Source organism: Elephantulus edwardii, unplaced genomic scaffold, assembly GCF_000299155.1.
Source record: "Elephantulus edwardii isolate Elephantulus edwardi_28Jun2011 unplaced genomic scaffold, EleEdw1.0 scaffold00088, whole genome shotgun sequence".
NCBI classification, from domain to species: Eukaryota; Metazoa; Chordata; class Mammalia; order Macroscelidea; family Macroscelididae; genus Elephantulus; species Elephantulus edwardii.
In genome coordinates, this window is record NW_006399838.1 from 11,282,700 (window position 1) to 11,301,030 (window position 18,331).

Here is an 18,331-nt window from a genome sequence, read left to right on the forward strand (position 1 = left end):
ATTAAATAATTCATTATACTTTAAGAAACAGGTGATAAATATTAACAGTGGGGAAAAAAGCCAAAAAAAGACATAATAATAATTTCATAAATACAACTTTCTGCTTAAAATAAGCAAAATATGAATGTAAAAAGGGATATTTATGTTAAGACCAATTCATGGGCATATCTTTTTTTTTAATTTTAATTAATTTATTTACAAAATTATAATACACATTCAAACAAATTCTTTCCATTTCCCTCACTCCACCACCCATCAAATTGTACAACCCAGTGATTAGTCCCCTGTTCCCCCTGCACATCCACGTCCCTCTGCTTCCAGCCTCTCCCACCCCTCCTGGATCCTTATACTCATTCTACAATAACGATCTTAGACAATATTTAGCCTTGTGGGACTGAGTTAGTTCACGCAGCATAACACTCTCTCTGTGGTCTGTGAGCTATCACATCGTATTGTGGACGCAGCAAAGCAGTAAGATTGATGTTGAGATGAGTAGAAAGCGGTTAGGGAGCGCCGGGGACTTATTTAACATCATGGGATGGTTTTATGTTATACATACTGTGGATGGGGGGATGGGGATAGTCCCTTTGCGAAGCTGATGAAGGTCCAATATGGCTTTCCCACATGGCCCTTGCTCTTTTTACAATATGCTTGAAAGGAAGGCCATTTAATATGACTACTATCCAAATTTAAAAAACAACCACTAATACCAAAGATTAAGAAATTGAAGGTTTAAAAAAAAAAAAAAAGAAATTGAAGGTTTGTCTGCAAACAAAATATAAATTATTAAGCAGTGCCATTAATATTACATGCAAGTGACTAGAAGAATCAGTAATTATTATTATTATTGTCAGTCTGCACAACTTAACTTTATGAGGATCAAATGACTGACAGTTGTTTAACTTGATACTCTCTTGACCATACTCACACGGATTAGGAACTCTCCAAAGAGTTTTGCTGATTTTCTTCTCAATGCAAGGAAAGAAAGACGTACAAGTATGATGATTTACATTCACTGAAGCAGGGGATAAAATGTCTACAAAACTCAAATGTCAAAGAATAAACTGAGTTTTAGACATAAGACTATTAGCTTACTGCTTTAAGATAAGATTTAGACTTCTTATTTAAAACTTTCCAGGAGAAAATGTTTTCCTTTTTATCTGAGTGGTTCCGTGTCATATTTTAATGGAAAAATAATTACATTCTGAAACCCCTTGTAAAGTAAATGTAGAGCTTTTGGGCAGTAGTGGAGAGAGACATAAATATAAATGTCTTGAATCTCAGAGATTTTCTTTTTTTAAGTCTCAAATAATTGCCTCCTCGTATAGACAATGTCATTGGAAACCTTGGAAACCATAGACTAAGGATGTAGTTACTGAAAAAGTGAGCAATAAATTGCCTCCAAGAAACACTGATTTAAAAAAAAAATCTTCCTTGATAGCTGTTTCCCCTCTTTTTTATTTTTAATTGTATTTTTTTTTTTACTGTGGCCTGGAGGAGGTACAAAACAGTTTTATGCAGCAACAGAAATGTTATTAATGTGCCAATTAACAGAGGGATTTAAGAGAATTTGGGTCACAAACATCAGGCAGGGTTTGTTTGGTTTTTTTTCTTTTAGGGAAACTTCATTATTGATAGAGACTAAGTGTGGAAGTGTAAATCCTAAGGTGGATCAATCAATTTATCTCGTTTACTAAATTTAAGGTACAATAGAAATTCCATATGACCCAGCTATTCCAGTATTTGGAATATACCCTGAGAATATGAGAACTGAAGCACAAACTGAGATTTGTACACCAGTGTTCATAGCAGCATTATTCACCATCGCAAGAACATGGAAACAGCCCAAATGTCCAACCACAAATTAATGGATTGAAAAAATATGGTACATTCACACAATGGAATACCATGCAGCACGCAGGAGCAATGATTTTGTAAATTATTCCCTAACTTGGGAGGGACTGGAGAGCATTATACTGAATGAACTAACTCAGTCCCACAAGGATAAATATTGTATAAAACCATTATTGTAGAATGAGTATAAGGATCCAGGAGGGGTGGGAGAGGCTGGAAGCAGAGGGATGTGGATGTGGGGGGGAAGGGGGGATTAATCACTGGGTTATACATTTTGATGGGTGAGGGAGTGAGGGAAATTGAAAGAACTTTTTCAAATTTGTATTTGTATTTTGTAAATAAACTAGCTGTTGTTGTTAAGTGCCGTTGAGTCGCAGGCAACTCATAGCGACATTATGAAAGAGAGTCCTCAATGCTTGTGTGTCTTTCATTTCGGGAGGCAAGCTATTATGGAAGTGGATGCCACTCCTACTTCCAAGCTTGTTTTAATCGGGGAGCTCCACCCCACTCTCTGTCCCCATTGGGTAACCAGCCATTAACGCATTTGACACATCAGTGTCACAGTGTTCAGCCTCACAGCACCCACAAGTGACCGCTGTCTTTAAATGTTCATGACTGTTCCTTAGCTCTTTGTAGAAGTCTGTGATGGCACTTTCTCAATGTAACACGTCTTCTGCTTGCTTCACTGCTGGTAGGGAGGGTGTCTGTTGTGGAATCAAGGACATTTCTGTCTACAGATGTAGTAATCTGATTGTCGTGGAGTCCATCGAGTGAGGCACATTGTGTGTAGTCATTGTTTCAGAAAAATTTTAAAAAAACAAACAAACCACTCAACCAAAACAAAACAAAACAAAACACCAATTTAGGTACAGTTAGCAGTGCCATGGTCAAAACGTCTGGGTGTTCTGATGCTGAAAGACTACAGCCTGGTAAACCTGATGGAGCAGGAATTCTGCTCTGAGACTGTGATGTTACTGTTAAGTGCTGTTGAGTCAGCTACAACTCATAGGAACTCTATAAACAGCAGAATGAAACCTCTGTATCCTGTTCCATCTTCATAGACTCCACCCACACACAGGGCCATGCTGCAGTCACTGGGCTAGTTCATCACATGAAAGGTCTTCCTCTCCGTCACTGGTACTCTATTCTTGCAAACATGATGACAAGAATTTCCTTTTTATATATAAAAAAAAAAGTACAGAAAAATTTATTGGAAATCTCTTAGATACATTTTAAATTATAGCTCAATATATCCTAATGAGGTGGAACGGAGGAGGGATGCTGGCTGCCACCTGGAGACGGATGTCTGGTCCCAGCCTTGTTCAGGTGCTGCAGGAGTCCGTGGTCAGTTGTACATGGCCGAGGGGTTAGGCCGGCCTTGACAGTTGACCTAATCCTCCCAGATTCAGCTCAGTCAGGGCTCAGCCTCCCTGGCCTCTTGCTGTGGGGTCTAGGAGAAAGTTTGCTGCACAGGCCAATAACTAGGAATCACAGAGGATTGTATGGGAGATGGCTAAGAGGCCTTTCTGTGCAAAGTCTGAGGGAGAGAACTGACCTGGGCCCCCCCTTTCTCAGACCCAGGGCCTGGGCTAAGTGTGAATTGTGTAGCACCTTTTACTTGGATCCACAAGCAACACCTGTGATAGCAGCCGTAAGAAATTGGGAGATGTGGGCTTTTTTTTGCCTTAGGAAACTTTTAATTGATTTTAAATGAAAGTTTACAGAGACTTTGGATTTCCATTCATTCATTGTTACACTTTTCTCCCTGTCCACCTCTCCCCACAAATTAGCTTTTCTCTTTGAAATGTAAAAGAAGAATATGCTTTAATTGTTATTCAAACACTCCCCTCAAGTTCACTCCACTTATGCTACCTTTGTTCTGGACTCCTATCATAAATAATACCTCATTATATATCCCTTTTAAACAGTTCTATCCCTCATCTGTTTCAATGCAGTATACATTATTTATCCCCTCTTTCTCACTCTCCCCCCAGCCTCTATGTCGTTCCTCTTTTGTAACAATGACATTATGTCACATTTGTCTTTTTGTGACTGATGTATTTCACTCAGCATATCGTCCTTCAGGGTCTCCTATTTTGAGTAATATTTCATGAGTTCCTTGTTTTTCAACGCAGCATAGTATTCCTTTGTGTGAATATACCGCAGCTTCTCTATCCATTCATTTGTTGTCGGGCTAATGGACAAGGGTTGCCATGCGTCAGAATCAACTCCATGCCATTTTAGTGTCAAGATTGTCAGGAAGGACAGATTTAGTGCTTTTCTTGTGTGTTGTGCTAATTCCCGAGACAAAACAATCAGTCTCTGATATAAAATGATGGTGCTTCAAATAGTGCAACCCTATGATGGGTGGATTGGTGTGGATAAAGCAGAGGAGAAAGATCCAGTGTCAAAAACTTAGGAACTTTGTAAGTAAATGAGTATAAAAGAAAAATTTTACTTTAAAAAAAATGGTGATGCTCCCAGAAATAGACCTAGATATCTATGGTCAACTGATATCCAACAAGGAAATCAAAGTTATCAAATAGGGAAATGACAACCTCTTCAACAAATGGTGCTGGAAAAACTGGACTTCCACCTGCAGAAAGCTGAAACAAGACCCACATCTCACACCATACACAAACATCAACTCAAGGTGGATTAGAGACCCGAGAGTAAAGCCTAGAATCATAACATTCATAAGCGACAAACTGAGATCAAGCTTAGAAGTACTAGTCCAAGATATAAAGAGACTGCCAAATACAACCAGAAATGCACAATCTAAAGGGTAAAATTGATGCATGGGACCTTCTAAAGATTAAATCTCAGTGCACATCTCTGTGACTTTTCTAAAGGTCTTCACGTGGTAGGAATTACAGATGCTAAAATAAACTTTTAGAAGTTAAGAAAAAATGGTGATGCTTCATTGCATTAGTGATGCTACTCTTTTTAGTTCCGTCATTGGGGTTAACACAGCTGAAATGAGCCATGAACCAGTAAGCAGTCTGTCTTTTTTCTGTGTCCTCTGCTGTAACATACAGAAATGTTAATTTGTATCATGAACATGGATTCACTATAATTTAAACAAACAAACAAACAAACAAACATAAAATTGATAGTATTAATAGTTCTAAATTTCCTTAGCAGCCCTGTATTAGACATATTTTTATTTTTTAAAAAGGAAGAGACAGTCTTTCTTAACTTTTATCTCTCCTCTTTAAAACAGTCAGTTCCCAGCGTCCAGAGTCCTGTGATGGGCTCAGGGAATGGGTTGCCAACTTCAAAATAAGACACACAACTGAAAATAAACTCCCTCAAACAAGCCAACATCAAAGAAAGTTCAAGGTAGCCTGTGTTTCTAAGTTACATAGCCCATAAAGAAAAGGTTTGAAAAATGATCATAAGAATTCCTAGTCAGAGATGGCCCAATTTTCTATCCTGCTGCCTGCCACCTTTAGCTGTTGGAGAATGATAGAGTGGCCGTATTCTATCTTACTCTAAGTGTACTTAATAGCATTATTTACTTAGTTTCTAGGTAGCATTTTTCATTTTTAAATTACTTTTTCCAATATGAACTAATTGCTGCTGCATTGGGTCATTTTGACAGCTCAGGGAGAAAAAGAATTGATTGCAGGGCTCCTGAAAGGCTCTATGACAGAATGCCAAGAAGCACAAGAGTTGAGAGAATCTTAATGGTCAAATTTGATCAAATAGTCTGATTTTCCCCTTCAAAATGCTACCCAATAGTTATTTAGAAAATATTTTCCTCTACCAAACCTTGACTCATGCTCACCAAGAATCTTAAAAATGAATCATTTAATTTACCAACCCGTCCCATTGTCAGCTTGATACTTGAAAAAATAATCTCATCCTAGCTTCCTTGGCTCTATTTAAGAATAAGAAGACCTCTTTTTTCATTTTTCTGAGAATTTTATTTTAAGGAAACGACTTTCCTCTCACTTTCCAGTCAGGCATTCTCAGGAGCTCTAGCATTTAACAATTCAATCAGAAACCAGCTATCTCTGGGTTTAGAAATCAATTGTCAATTGTTGAGCCTCTGAAATGTAACATTGTAGGCCTGTAAATGCTACTTGGTAAACCGAAGATTAAAATTTGGAAGCAAATTTGGAAGCAGCTGTGAATACCTGAGCAGAATATACTCGTATCATTCTTAATGGCTTCAAAATGAAAGATGACATTCGGACATAAGATGGGAACCCTTGACAATGTAATTTTCTGGGAACAAATTATTTTTACTTTACTGTAATGCAGTATGGGGCTGGAATCTAGTTTGGAAATCGTCTACAGCAGCTGGATTCTACAGAGGCTGGTTTGCTGGTTCTGGTGAAGATTAGGGTGGAATATTGACTCACTAATGAGTATGAGATGATGTGATCTGGCCTCCTTTTTAAAAATGCATTTGGTTTTGTTTTTGGTCAAACATTCTTCTAAGTGGTACAGCACTGGTCTGTCCATTTGCTGTACAGAGGTAACTCGTGGTTGCTGTGATGCTAAACACTGTGCCACTGATGTGTTAAATGCGATAATGGTCACCCACGGTGGACAGTGTTTGGTGGCTCTCCCTAATCAAAACAAGCTTGGAAGCAGGAGTGGCATCCATTTCTGAAATATCTTGCCTCTGGAAACTCTATGAACATGGAGAAATGAAGAAAGTTATACAAGTGTTCAGGTCTTTCATTCATTGGATTGCTATGAGTCGTCTATGACTCGATGGCACTTAACAACAACAACAACAATAATTATATTATGGGGTTTCTATGGACTTGAAGATATAATTATAGTAATGTGTTGTATTCTTTAGAGTTATAAGACATTCCTTTACAGAGCCAAGTTACAATAGCTTTAGGATTGTCCTAAATAAGGACAATATTTTCAATAGGGTGCTTCCTGAGGGAGGTGCTTCCTGTTCTGTTAGTACTTTGATGAAGCAGCAGCAGCAGCAGTGTAATGAACACCAACACATTTCAGTCTTCATCCCTGAAATTCATTGCTCCCTTTGAGGCCCAGGGAGTGTTTCTCAGGGGTTCAGTAGTCGGATTCCTCTTGCCTCCTCTTTGGGAGACTTAATCTCCAGTCAAAACATTTGATGTATACCCCCCCCATCATCATCTATCAGTAGTCTGAGTTTGACTCTGTCAAACAGTAGTCTCTTGAGCTTGTATTGCTATGATATTGAACAAAATTCAGTGGGGCTTCCAGACTAAGATGGCCTAGGGGAAAAGACAGACCTGACAATCTACTTGCAAAGATCAGTCAATATTTTGTTCACTGTGCCTGAAGTTGGCCTCAAGTTGGAAACCAACTTGAAAGCAATTAACAAATGCAACAATGAGGCTCAGATGAATTTAGGAACTGAGTTCTCACTTACTTATCACCTTGTTTCTCTTATATATACAGTTGTCCACTTTTATTCAATTATTCCTATACATTGTTTCATTCGTGTGAAAGAAAGCAGTCACAAAAGAACAAATGCTGCATAATATCACTAGTGTGACAAAAGCAGGGTAACTGAGGGACGGGGTAGAGAAGTGAAGAGTAGAAATGTATGGGGTACACAATAACCCTATTCTTTTTTAACATTTCTTTTTTAAATTAAAGGAAAGACATCAAATTAGAGGAAAACTCTCAAGAGGATAGAAATAAAGTTTCCATTGATAAGTAGCCATAGGAATGTGAGGAATTAGGAAAAAGGAGAGCACAAGAGGAATTTTGGGTGAAACTTAACAACAGTAATACAGAGATTCTCACCAGGGGGCCAATTAGAAGCACCATAATAGATGGAGAAGAAATTGAGATTGTTAACAATGTCCGCTTGCTTGGTTTCATAACCATACTCTTGGCACCTGCAGTCAGGACATCAACAGACTAATTGCACTGGGAAAATCTGCTGTCAGGGACTTCTCCGGAGTGCTAAACAGCAATGATGTCACTTTGGAGATGAAGGTGCACTTGTTCAGGCCATGATATTCACAATTATTTGCTACACATCAGAAAACTGGACAGTGACTAAAGATGACAGAAGAACAATTGATGCTTTTTGAGTTATGGTACTGGAGAAGAGTATGGAATGCCAAGAGAATAAACAGGTTTGTCCTGGGCAGGGTGAAACTAAGTTACTCCTCAGTAGCAAGGATTTTGTAGCTCTGTCTCACATGCTTTGGGAATGCCCCAGGAGGGACTGGTCCTTGGAGAAGTGGAGAGACAGCACAGGAGAGGAAGACCCTGGATGGGATGGATTAACACAGTAACTGGAATAGTGGGATAGGTGCTTTAGAGATGACAAGATTGGCTCTGGCTAGGACAGGTTTCAGGGCTATTATGCATAAGGTTACTATGAGTCTCAAGTAAGTCAATGACTCGTAACAACAACAAATATAAAGTACCTAGAGGAAGGCGGCTCATGTTCTAATGATGATAATCACTGTTGGAGCTTGGGGGAGAGCAAAGGTGGGAAACTGGGAAATAATTGTGTGATCCCCTTTGGCTTTTGTCATTGTTGTTAAGTGCCATCGAGTTGAGTCACTTGAAACGCATAGCGCTTGCAACTCATAGTGACCCTATGTACAACATCCCTAAACCTTGCTCTGTCCTGTGCCAATCGCATTGCCTCTGATATACCCATCCCGATTTACCCCAGTCACTGAATCAATCCACCTCATAGAGGGTCCTCCCCTCCTGCGCTGTCCCTCTACTCTACCCAGCATGATGCCCCTCTCCAAAGACCTGTCTCTCCTTACAACATGTCCAAAGTATGTCAGGCAAAGCCCCAGAATCCTTGCCTCCAAGGAGCAGACTGATTCAACCCTCTCCAGGATGAACCTGCCCATTTTCTTAGCAGTCCATGGTATTCTCAATACTCTTCTCTAGAACCACAGCTCAAAGGCATCGATTCTCCTTCTATCCTCCCTAGTCAATGAAGAGAACAAAAGTCCGTCCAAGTTTGCTTAAAGTGCATTTTGGTTCAAATGAAAAATTTAGGAATGTGTTTGAATAGTTGTTGTGGTAGAGTCTCAAGTGGTGGTTAGCCCTCTAGGTGCTCCTTCCAGGATTTGTCATGACAACAACAACAACAACAACAAAACGCGAACTCACTGCCATCCACTTGTTTAGCACTTATCACATCCCTCTGTCCGGGTTTCCGTCTTTATGGAAGGAGACTCCTTATCATTCTCCTGGTGGATTTGAACCACTGACCTTTCATTTTATTCAGCAGCACAACACACGGTAAATAACTACGTCACCACTGCCCCTTAGAGTTAATAAAAGCCTTTCTTCTTTGCACAACATTTTCTCTGTTCTTTCTATTCCTGAAAGGATTTGGTCAAAACAGCAGGATTTTAGACCTTTGGATCAGAAAACACTGGCTTACCAAGGGAACTTGTGTGAATCACCCCCATCTTACCTGGGTCACTTCTTTTTGCACATTGCTCAACCCACTGATTTTTAGGAACTGATTTGAAGCTCTTAGTACTATTTAAAATGCTGAATGTATCCATAACCCCCACACGTAACAAAGCTCTTTGGCAAAAACCTAATATTTCGAATATCACATGTTTTATAACATTGACATAGACTGAATTCAGAGTCATGATGCTTATGTTTCTGTAGTGAATTTGAAAACCATCAGTCACTCAACTTGATCAACTCACCAAACTTGCATGAGTCTCTGTTTCTTCATTTGTGAAACAGAGAAGCATGCCAGCCCTCTGTCAGGTTTAAATTCTGACGTTTAACTTGTTTCCCATCGTTCTTTTGTTACTACTGTCATTTACTGACTCCTAACGTTTTCTCTCCTAAACCTAATTGCTGTTAAGTCTGAACCCACTCATAGCTGACCATCGAGCAAGCTTTCAGAAAACATGAGAGGAAATTGCCCATCTTTCTGCGTAAGAGCAGCTTGTGGCTTTAAACTGCCGGTCTTTGGGTTGTCAGCATAACTCCTTACGTACTGTTCTGCCGGCTAGATTATGCTCTGTCTAATTTATCTAAATTCTGTTCTTATAGAAGCCCACATACGTTTTCTTATTCTCTGAACTATTATCATACTTTGCCATTCAGTTTATCACTTCATTTTGTATATTTTTTTCTTTAGTTGTTTGATATTAATCTGTTTTCTTTTATGCTGAGATCATATGATTAAGATCCAACATTTGTGTCTATTCTTTATTATCTTTATTGGAAAATAGGTTATATAGCAGAGGCCTAATGAACTTTTGAAAAATGGAATGCGATGTTTTAAGAGACAATAAAGTTGACTGAAATCTCAGAACGCTAGAAATTTGTTGAGTTGTGTTGTATTGATTATGCAAATGCATTTGACTAAGTGAATCCAAACAGATTATGGGTAAGATTACAAAGAATATGAATTCCAGGACACTTAGTGGTATTAAAGCAGAACTTGTTCACAAAGAAGCAATTACTGGAAGAGAACAGGAGGGTATTGAGTGGTTTAAATTTTAGATATGCCGCAGGTTTATATCCTTTCACCACACCTATTCAGTCTGCATGCTGAGCAAATAACTCAGGAAATGATTACATATGTTAAAAAAAAACACCACAAAACAGCCTCAGAACTGAAGGAAGACGTATTAAAAATCTGTGATAAACACATGTTATTACTCGCTTACTGAAAGCAAAGAGGACTTCAGATAAATCTTGATGAAGATCAATGACTCTAGTCTTCAGTATGAATTATATTTCGATATAAAGAAAGCCAGAGTCTTCACAACTTAACCAATAAGAAGCTAGTGAGTTCAAACCATCTGCCTTTGTGTTGGCAGCACAACTCCTTACCCAGTAGGTCACTGAACTCCCTAACAATATATAAAATGTACATTAGTAGTTTAAATCTTGTAAATTTAGGGGTGAATGTGTTATCGTATGCTTTACAGTTCACAGTGAAATATGAAGTGTGTTAAATCAAACTATTCACGAAATACCAACATCTCTTTAATAATAAGTCCTAGTTGCTTTTAGAAGCAATCTAGTGGACCAGAGGAAAAGGTGTGCATGGAACCATTGCTTGCCTCAGTATTTCTTAATGATTTTTCAAAAAATGAAATTCTGCTAGAAAAGTAGCAAAAGTACATACTGACTTTTCACTCTGTATTAAAAGATTATTTTCATCAAACTAATTTCTCCTTTTTTATAACTTGTCACTTCAATGTACAAACACTGTGATCTTGACTCAGAGGGACAGAGGACATGAGACTCTTCTGTCAAATCAACGCAAGAGGACTTCATGACATCACAACAAACTGCAAGAGCATCAGCATATTTCTATCAATTCCCCTTGCCCCCAAGTCCTCCAGAGGTTGTGCATTGTGCAGGTTGGTGATAAGGACACACACACACACACAGAGACAGATAGAGACAGAGGAAGACATACAGAGAGACAGAGACACAGAGCGTGAGACAGAGAAGAGAGGAGGGGAGGTGAGAATAGGGAAGAGGAGAGGGAAGAAAGAGAAGAAAGAAGAGAGAGACACAGCGAGAGAGCGAGAAAGAGAGAAAGAAAGGAAGGAAGGAGGGAAGGAAGGAAGGAAGGAAGGAAGAAGGAATGAAGAAAGAATTGTGTCTTAGGAGATGAACTTTGAACTATAGAGCCTGAGTATTTATAATGGGCAGAAAACATTTGTTATTTATCCCAGATAAAAATATTCTCTTTATTATTCTGGCCAGGAAGCATGCTTGCCCTTTGCTCCAAAGGGAGACATTATCTCTCTGTTCCAAGGCTGTTTGATATGCAAACATCTTTGAAAAGATCTTCTGGAACAAAGCGCAGGCAGAGCTCAGCTTCATAAGAAACGCAGAGATGCTAAACTTACATTGAACATTGTTTCCCACGAGTGCCATACTTGACTTAACATAATGAACAGGTCAAAGCTGCGTGTGGGAGCTATTCGGGTAAAGCAACCAAGAGCTATTCTGATAGAGCAACTTTGCTTTCACTGTACAAAGCTGTAGCATCCCTCTGTGTATGAGGAGAAGGTCAAATAAATCTTTCCAGTTTGGGCGTAAATCATTATCTGAGGAAAAAGAATCTACGACAGAGAAGTTTCACCTAAGCATGAAGGCCAGAATAGTTGGTGGAAAGAGAACCGCTGGCAAGTTACCTGTTGGAACGTGTAGATTTGGCAATGGAAAGGCCATCCTGACAAAAGGCCCAGGACTGTTGTCCTAATTTGGGAAGAGAGAATTTGCTATATTACTGTTGGCACTGGGCATTGGGGAAAACAAGATCAATCATTTCAACCTTAGCATTTTGTGGCTCTTGGCAGGAAGCAGAGTTCTGTCTTCTCACACATTCTAGACCAGTCAACATTTTAATAAGCCATGGTTTGGACAAGAGCTGGACTGTTGGAGCACAGGGGAGGGCAGACAACAGATGGCCAGAAGGCTTGTTTGCCTGCATCAGACCCAAGAGGAAGAACCCAGGAATTGGACCAATTACTTATCTTACCATCTCTGAAACCCATGTGACCATTATGATTAATAGTGTTCCCTGCCATGTGTTCCCATAGAAAAACCTAAGACATAATTCTAGGGTGGAAGAAAAAATTCTAATGCAAAATTAGCCGTAACTTCTCACTGTGCGTTTTTTAATGGAAGATGGAGTTATTGAAGCATTTCCTGGGTGTTGGGTTATGCCAATGCAATCCAAGTGTGATTTTTAACTTTCCTTTTTGAAACAGCGTTATTTTCCTAGAATCTTGTAAGAAATAAAGTTAACATGTGCATTCCTCTTTTTAATTTTTTTTTTTATCAGTTTTTTACAATGCATCCTTAGACGCTATCATTTCCAGTACAACCAGCAATTCAAACTCTGTGGTGCTCGCTTGGAGAGAGAAATCAAAAAAACATCTTCAAATGACATCCTTCAACATTGCCCAGGGCATTCATGCCTTTGATTACCACTCCCGGCTCAATTTAATTGGTATGTAAAAGAAGTCGTGATAACTCCTGGTCCACCTTGTTGCTTTATTGCCAGAGAGTAACTTGAACAGCTCTCTTTTAATTGCCTGAGAATCTCTGATAATGATGGATGAGAATGTAGGGTGCATGAACTACTTGGGGGTAAAAATATGAGCAAGGCCTGAAATGGCTTAGTGAGCCTTTCTTATTAGCATGAGGAGGGTATAAAGTGAGAGAGAAAAGACAGTTTGTGCTGCATCTGCCAGCTGTTCCCTCTCCTAACATGACCAGATGCTCAACTCAAACTCATATATAATTTTTATTGAACAACCCACCCCCCCAAAAACAAAACAACAGTAGACAACTCAAGTCATTGATGTTGAGTCTGAACTGACTCCACTAACATTCCAACATGTTTTCAGAGGTTGTAAATCACACAAGGAAGAAATTGTCTTTCTTCCGAGGAACAGCCAGTGAATTAAAACTGACTTTGGGCTGACAGAGCGACTCTATGCTCTAAGCCACCAAACTCCTTTAAGCAATAGTGATTGTGTACTATCAAGTGAGAGCCTATCCATAGCAGATTCTACAGTGAGCTTTAAAGGCAGTTAATCACGTGGAAGGAGATTGCTCGTTTTTCTCCTGCAGAGCAACTGGTGGATTCGAACCACCTGGCTTTGAGTTGGCAGTGCACATCTTTACAACTAAGCCATCAGAGCTCTCTTTAAGCACCAGAGAACTACAGCACATAGAATGTTTTCAATCACTTTTCAGAGTATTAAAAAATCATTTTCCCTGGCTCTAGTTTTAAGTTACATTACAGATAGTTGTGCTGGAGTCCAGCTTGGAAGTCGTCTGCAACAGCTGGGTTCTACAGAGGCTTGTTTGCTGGTTCTGGTGAGGAGTAGGGTGGAATGCTGACTCACCAATGGGTGTGAGATGATGCGATTCAGCCTCCTATTTTTGGTCAAACATTCTTCTAAATGGTGTATCCCTGGTCTGTCCATTTGCTGTACTGAGGTAACTCGTGGTTGCTGTGATGCTGAACCCTGAACTCCAAAATTTCTGAAAATGTTCACTAAAATTAATAAGATAAAATAAGGAACAAAAAAAATCACTCAAAGACTATAACCATTTCTATTTTAAAATATCTCAGTACTAAAGCTGGTCAGAAGTGTTGTGTGGGTTTTTTTTTAATACTTCCCTATTGTTGTTGTTGACTGCCTTCGAGTGGAGCATGACTCACAGTGACCCTATGAACAAAAGGCCTGGAGCCCCTCTACAGCTGTCAACATTTATCAAAGTTCATAGAGTGTCCAGAGGCACATTATTTAGGAAGTGGATGCCACTTCTGCTTCCAACTTGCTTACTGTGAATTCCTAATTGTTCATATAGAAGTGAAAAATATTTGTTCCATGATATTTTAAGGTTGAGAAATATAAGTCTTATTTTAGTTTGTTTGCCCTCTTGGGATAACTTTAACTAAAACTGCTCATACTCCTAGGATCTGCTGGTTAGAGAGGTGGAACAAAGAATTAGGCAGGTGGATCTGTCCCTACCTAGTTAGCTTGCTGGTTAGTTGTTGAATATTCCTAGTTTACTTTCATCTCATCGTTTCTGCTCTCCATTTCAATTATTTCCTTTCGCAAACTCATTCCTATTAGCCAGGGCCAGCTGGACAATGACAAAAGACTATTTTTTCCAAGACTGGCTTCATTAACGAGAAGACATTAATCAATCTCCAGATAGACGATGAACTATTTTTTTTTAAATAAAATCAGGTGATTATTTATGTTACTAGGTTTTGTTTCTTTTCTTTCCCCCCCCTAAATCTCATTAGCAACTGCTGGCATTAACAATCAAGTTTGCCTCTGGAATCCCTATGTCGTCTCCAAGCCAGCTGCAGTTCTTTGGGGTCATTCTGCCAGTGTCATAGCTGTCCAGTTCTTTGCTAAAAGAAAACAACTCTTCAGCTTCTCCAAAGATAAAGTAAGTAACACTGCGCCTTTCCCCCTTGTTTTTCCTTTAGTTCCTACTCAGACCTACCTTGGGTCTTGAATTTCCCTGAGAGGCATATGTTTAAAATGGTTGTTGTTGCTTATATTTAAAATATTCTCTGGAAATATATATTTGGGAAAGCCATTGATGGAGGAACTCTTAACAATACTTTTGAATAAATAGGCAGTATATTACATTAAAAATTTTTAAGCCATATATTCTTAAATTTATTACTGTGTTTTTTATTCATTTTTAAATAAATTTGTTATTATTGTGTTTTAATATGCGCTATCTTGTTTCTAAAGTTTTCACTCTTACAGTTGGAAATACATTGAGTTGGGAATGAGGAAATATTGATTTGGTAAGATATTGAATAGGCACAACTAGTTGGCTATTTTTGCTACCATGTTGATGAGATTCACTTCATATTAGAAATCAAAGTTAATCTGAATAATATTTTAAAAAATGGTAAGCATATTTAAATGAAAAACATTGAAATAAGCACCAGCCCATTTCTATTTCATCATACTGATATAGTAAAAAGGACATGGAACCTGACAGACCAACTTAAATCCTTATTAAATACTTATGTTTATTTATACACTTTTTAAAACATCTTCTAGGAATCTCGTCTTTATTCTCTGTAAAATGTATACTTTGGTATTCTAGAAGGAGATGATTTTATGGACCATTGTGAAGGCTGATGATATGATTATTAAATAACATTTTACATGATTCCTCACTAAATTCCTTGGCCTCACTGTACTCATAAACCTGATTCTTTTACAGTATTATCTGTCCTCTCTGGTGGCATATTGGTAAGTTCTGTACGGCCAACCCAAAGGCATGGAGTTCTTATCCACCAGCCATTTCATGGGAAAATGATGACTAATCTCTCATGTGATTCACTGTCTCTGAAAACCTGCTGTAAGTTGGTCAGCTCTAAGTTGCTTTTGACTGGAAAGTACACCACAACAAACACCTCATCATGAAAACTTCCCTTTTTCTTAAACTTCATCAGTTAACTGCCCATTCCTGTTTGTTTTTACCACCTCAATGTGTTTATGAATTTCAGCCTCTTCATCTAAGGTGCTATTGTCTTAATGGAAAAAAAAATTTGTTTTGTCCAAATTACTGTGAAGGTTCTTGCAAGCCCTTTCATCTTTCAGAATGGCTTAACTTCAATTAATTTTCTCTTCTGCTAACAGAATTGCTAACTTATTAGCAGAATTCATCAATATGACTGATTTCTACACATACCAACTCTAAAATGCTCTTTACCAATCCCATCAAGCTTTCTTCTTTTCTCCATTGTTCATTTAGTGCTCTGGCTTTATTGACTAAAAAAAATCATGCTTTTATGGCTTTGCAACCTGCCCTTCTCTTTGCCTTCAAGTCAATCTCCTCCAAAGTCAGTAAATGCTCTCATGGCTTAATGGCAAGGAGCTGTACTGCCAACCCAAATGCATGTGGTTCAATTCCACCAGCTGCTTCATGGGAGAAAGGTGACCAATAAACTCCTGTGTGTTTACTGCTTGACTTTGAAAACCCACTGGAGGGTCAGCTATGAGAGGATTCTGAGGGAATATGGCAACAACAATTAACCAGATCTCTGTCTTTTTTAACTTTTCATACAGATCTGGGTGGGTATTTCTTTCCTCGGACATTTCTTTCACCTACTGCATATGGAATGACATCCACTTCCTAAACCACGTGTCTCTGGAAACTCTATGAACTTGGAGAAACGATGATAGTTATAAAAAAGTTCTTTTAATTATCTCAGTCACAAAAGGACGGCATAGGGCCACTGTTGTAAAAAGGAACTTACATCAGGGTTGAGGGAAGACAGAAAAGGAGGAGAGGAATGATGTATATTGCCTTGAAACAGACAAGGAAAAGAACTGTTTAAAAGGGATATATGAATGGGTATGATTGTCATTATAGAAGTCCAGAGTGAAGGCTGCATAGTACAGTGGACTTGGGGGGAGGGGTTTCATAACAATGAAAGAGTCTTTATAAAGCATACATACAGCACCAATGTTATATGTTTATTATAAGAGTTATCCTGAAAGGTTTCATAATTTTAAAAACATGTGGGAAAATGTCCTCCAAGTTAGACTTGATTGTATACAACTATCATCAAAGTTAAGACTATTGGCCTCTTCTAAAAGACATGTTTTATTAGTCTATTTTTTGCTTTGAGTTCTAAGTCCTTACATTGTAAGAAGGCTTGTCATGTTGTCTTTTATGTTAGTCTAAATCCATTGCTCTCTGATAAACACATGATAATCTCAGCCTTTATGTCTTTGTAACAAACAACGGGCCTCTCTGTTAGGAGGTTAAACCTTTGCTTTATTGCCAGAAAATTCTGTTAGATAATTTATAGGTCTGGGGCTTAGTTAGAGAATCAGAAAACTGAAAGACAACATCAGGTTTTAAAACAACCTTTGATTGAACCATATTTTGGTCATTGGGTTTTAGTAAGCTGGAGGATTTGAAGACCAAAGCAATTTAGATCTAAATAATTGTCTCCCAAAACTATCAGAAAGCACTTTTTCAGGTATGAATCAACAATAAATTCATGCCTATAGGATTTGATATTGTACGAAATAAAGGTCCAAGTGCAGTTTACTTTGGCCTCCTACATTATTTCTCCTAAAATGACAGTCACTGCTGGCAAGGAGCTGCAAGGAACCAAGGAGTCAGTCATTTGGAAGCAGAATCACCACAGGGAGTAAAAAAGATGCTCAAAGCTGGAGAAATCTCTCTGCTGGGAGCTAACATTCCAACCATTGAATTGGAATTGGTTTCTCTATTGCTTCCCACTCTCTTCCGGTGAGTTACTCGTCTTAATTTGCCACCAGAATCAGATCAGCACAGATCAGTATTTCTAACATAATCCTTATTTGCACGAGACTGTGAATTTACCAAAACGTGACTTCTGTATTATAGATCCAAATCTGATAAGGAAAAATACACCAGACGTTTATGTTGATAATTGCACGTATCATCTGTCTGTCTTCCTTCTTTCTCTCCCCCTTTTTTTTGGTTGTTATTGTTTTATTATTATTATTAATTTTAATGAAAATTTACAGAGACTTTGGATTTCCATTAATTCGTTGTCGCACTTTTCTCCCTGCCCACCCCTCCTCCCCAGTTTATTCTTCTCTTTGAAAAGTAAAAGAAAAATTCTTTCATAGTTATACAATCACTCCCCACCAAGTTCATGCAGCCTTTGTTTTGGACTCCTGTTATGATAATAATACCTAATCATATATCCCTTTTAAACAGTTTTCTCCCTCAGTATACATTATTTATCCCATCTTTCTCATTCTCCCCCGAGCCCCAATATCAGTCTCGTTTTACAACAGTGGCACTATGCAACGTAAGCCCTTTTTAGACTGGGGCATTTCACTCATCATAATGTCCTCCAGGGTCACCCCTTTTGAATAATATTGCATGAGTTCCTTGTTCCACAGCTTCTCTATCCATTCCTTTGTTGATGGGCACGTGCCTTGTTTCCATCTCTTTGCTATTGTGAACAAAG

General features: G+C 38.5%; 1 protein-coding gene across 1 annotated transcript in view; it reads left to right on the forward strand.

Moving 5' to 3' along the window:
- Positions 1-18,331, forward strand: part of WDR49 (WD repeat domain 49) — a 199,406-nt gene that overhangs the window by 60,227 nt on the left and 120,848 nt on the right. The window contains exons 5-6 of the mRNA XM_006890389.1: positions 12,641-12,808; positions 14,627-14,775. Coding sequence (XP_006890451.1) covers positions 12,641-12,808; positions 14,627-14,775 — 317 coding nt within the window. The remainder of the gene's footprint in view (positions 1-12,640; positions 12,809-14,626; positions 14,776-18,331) is intronic.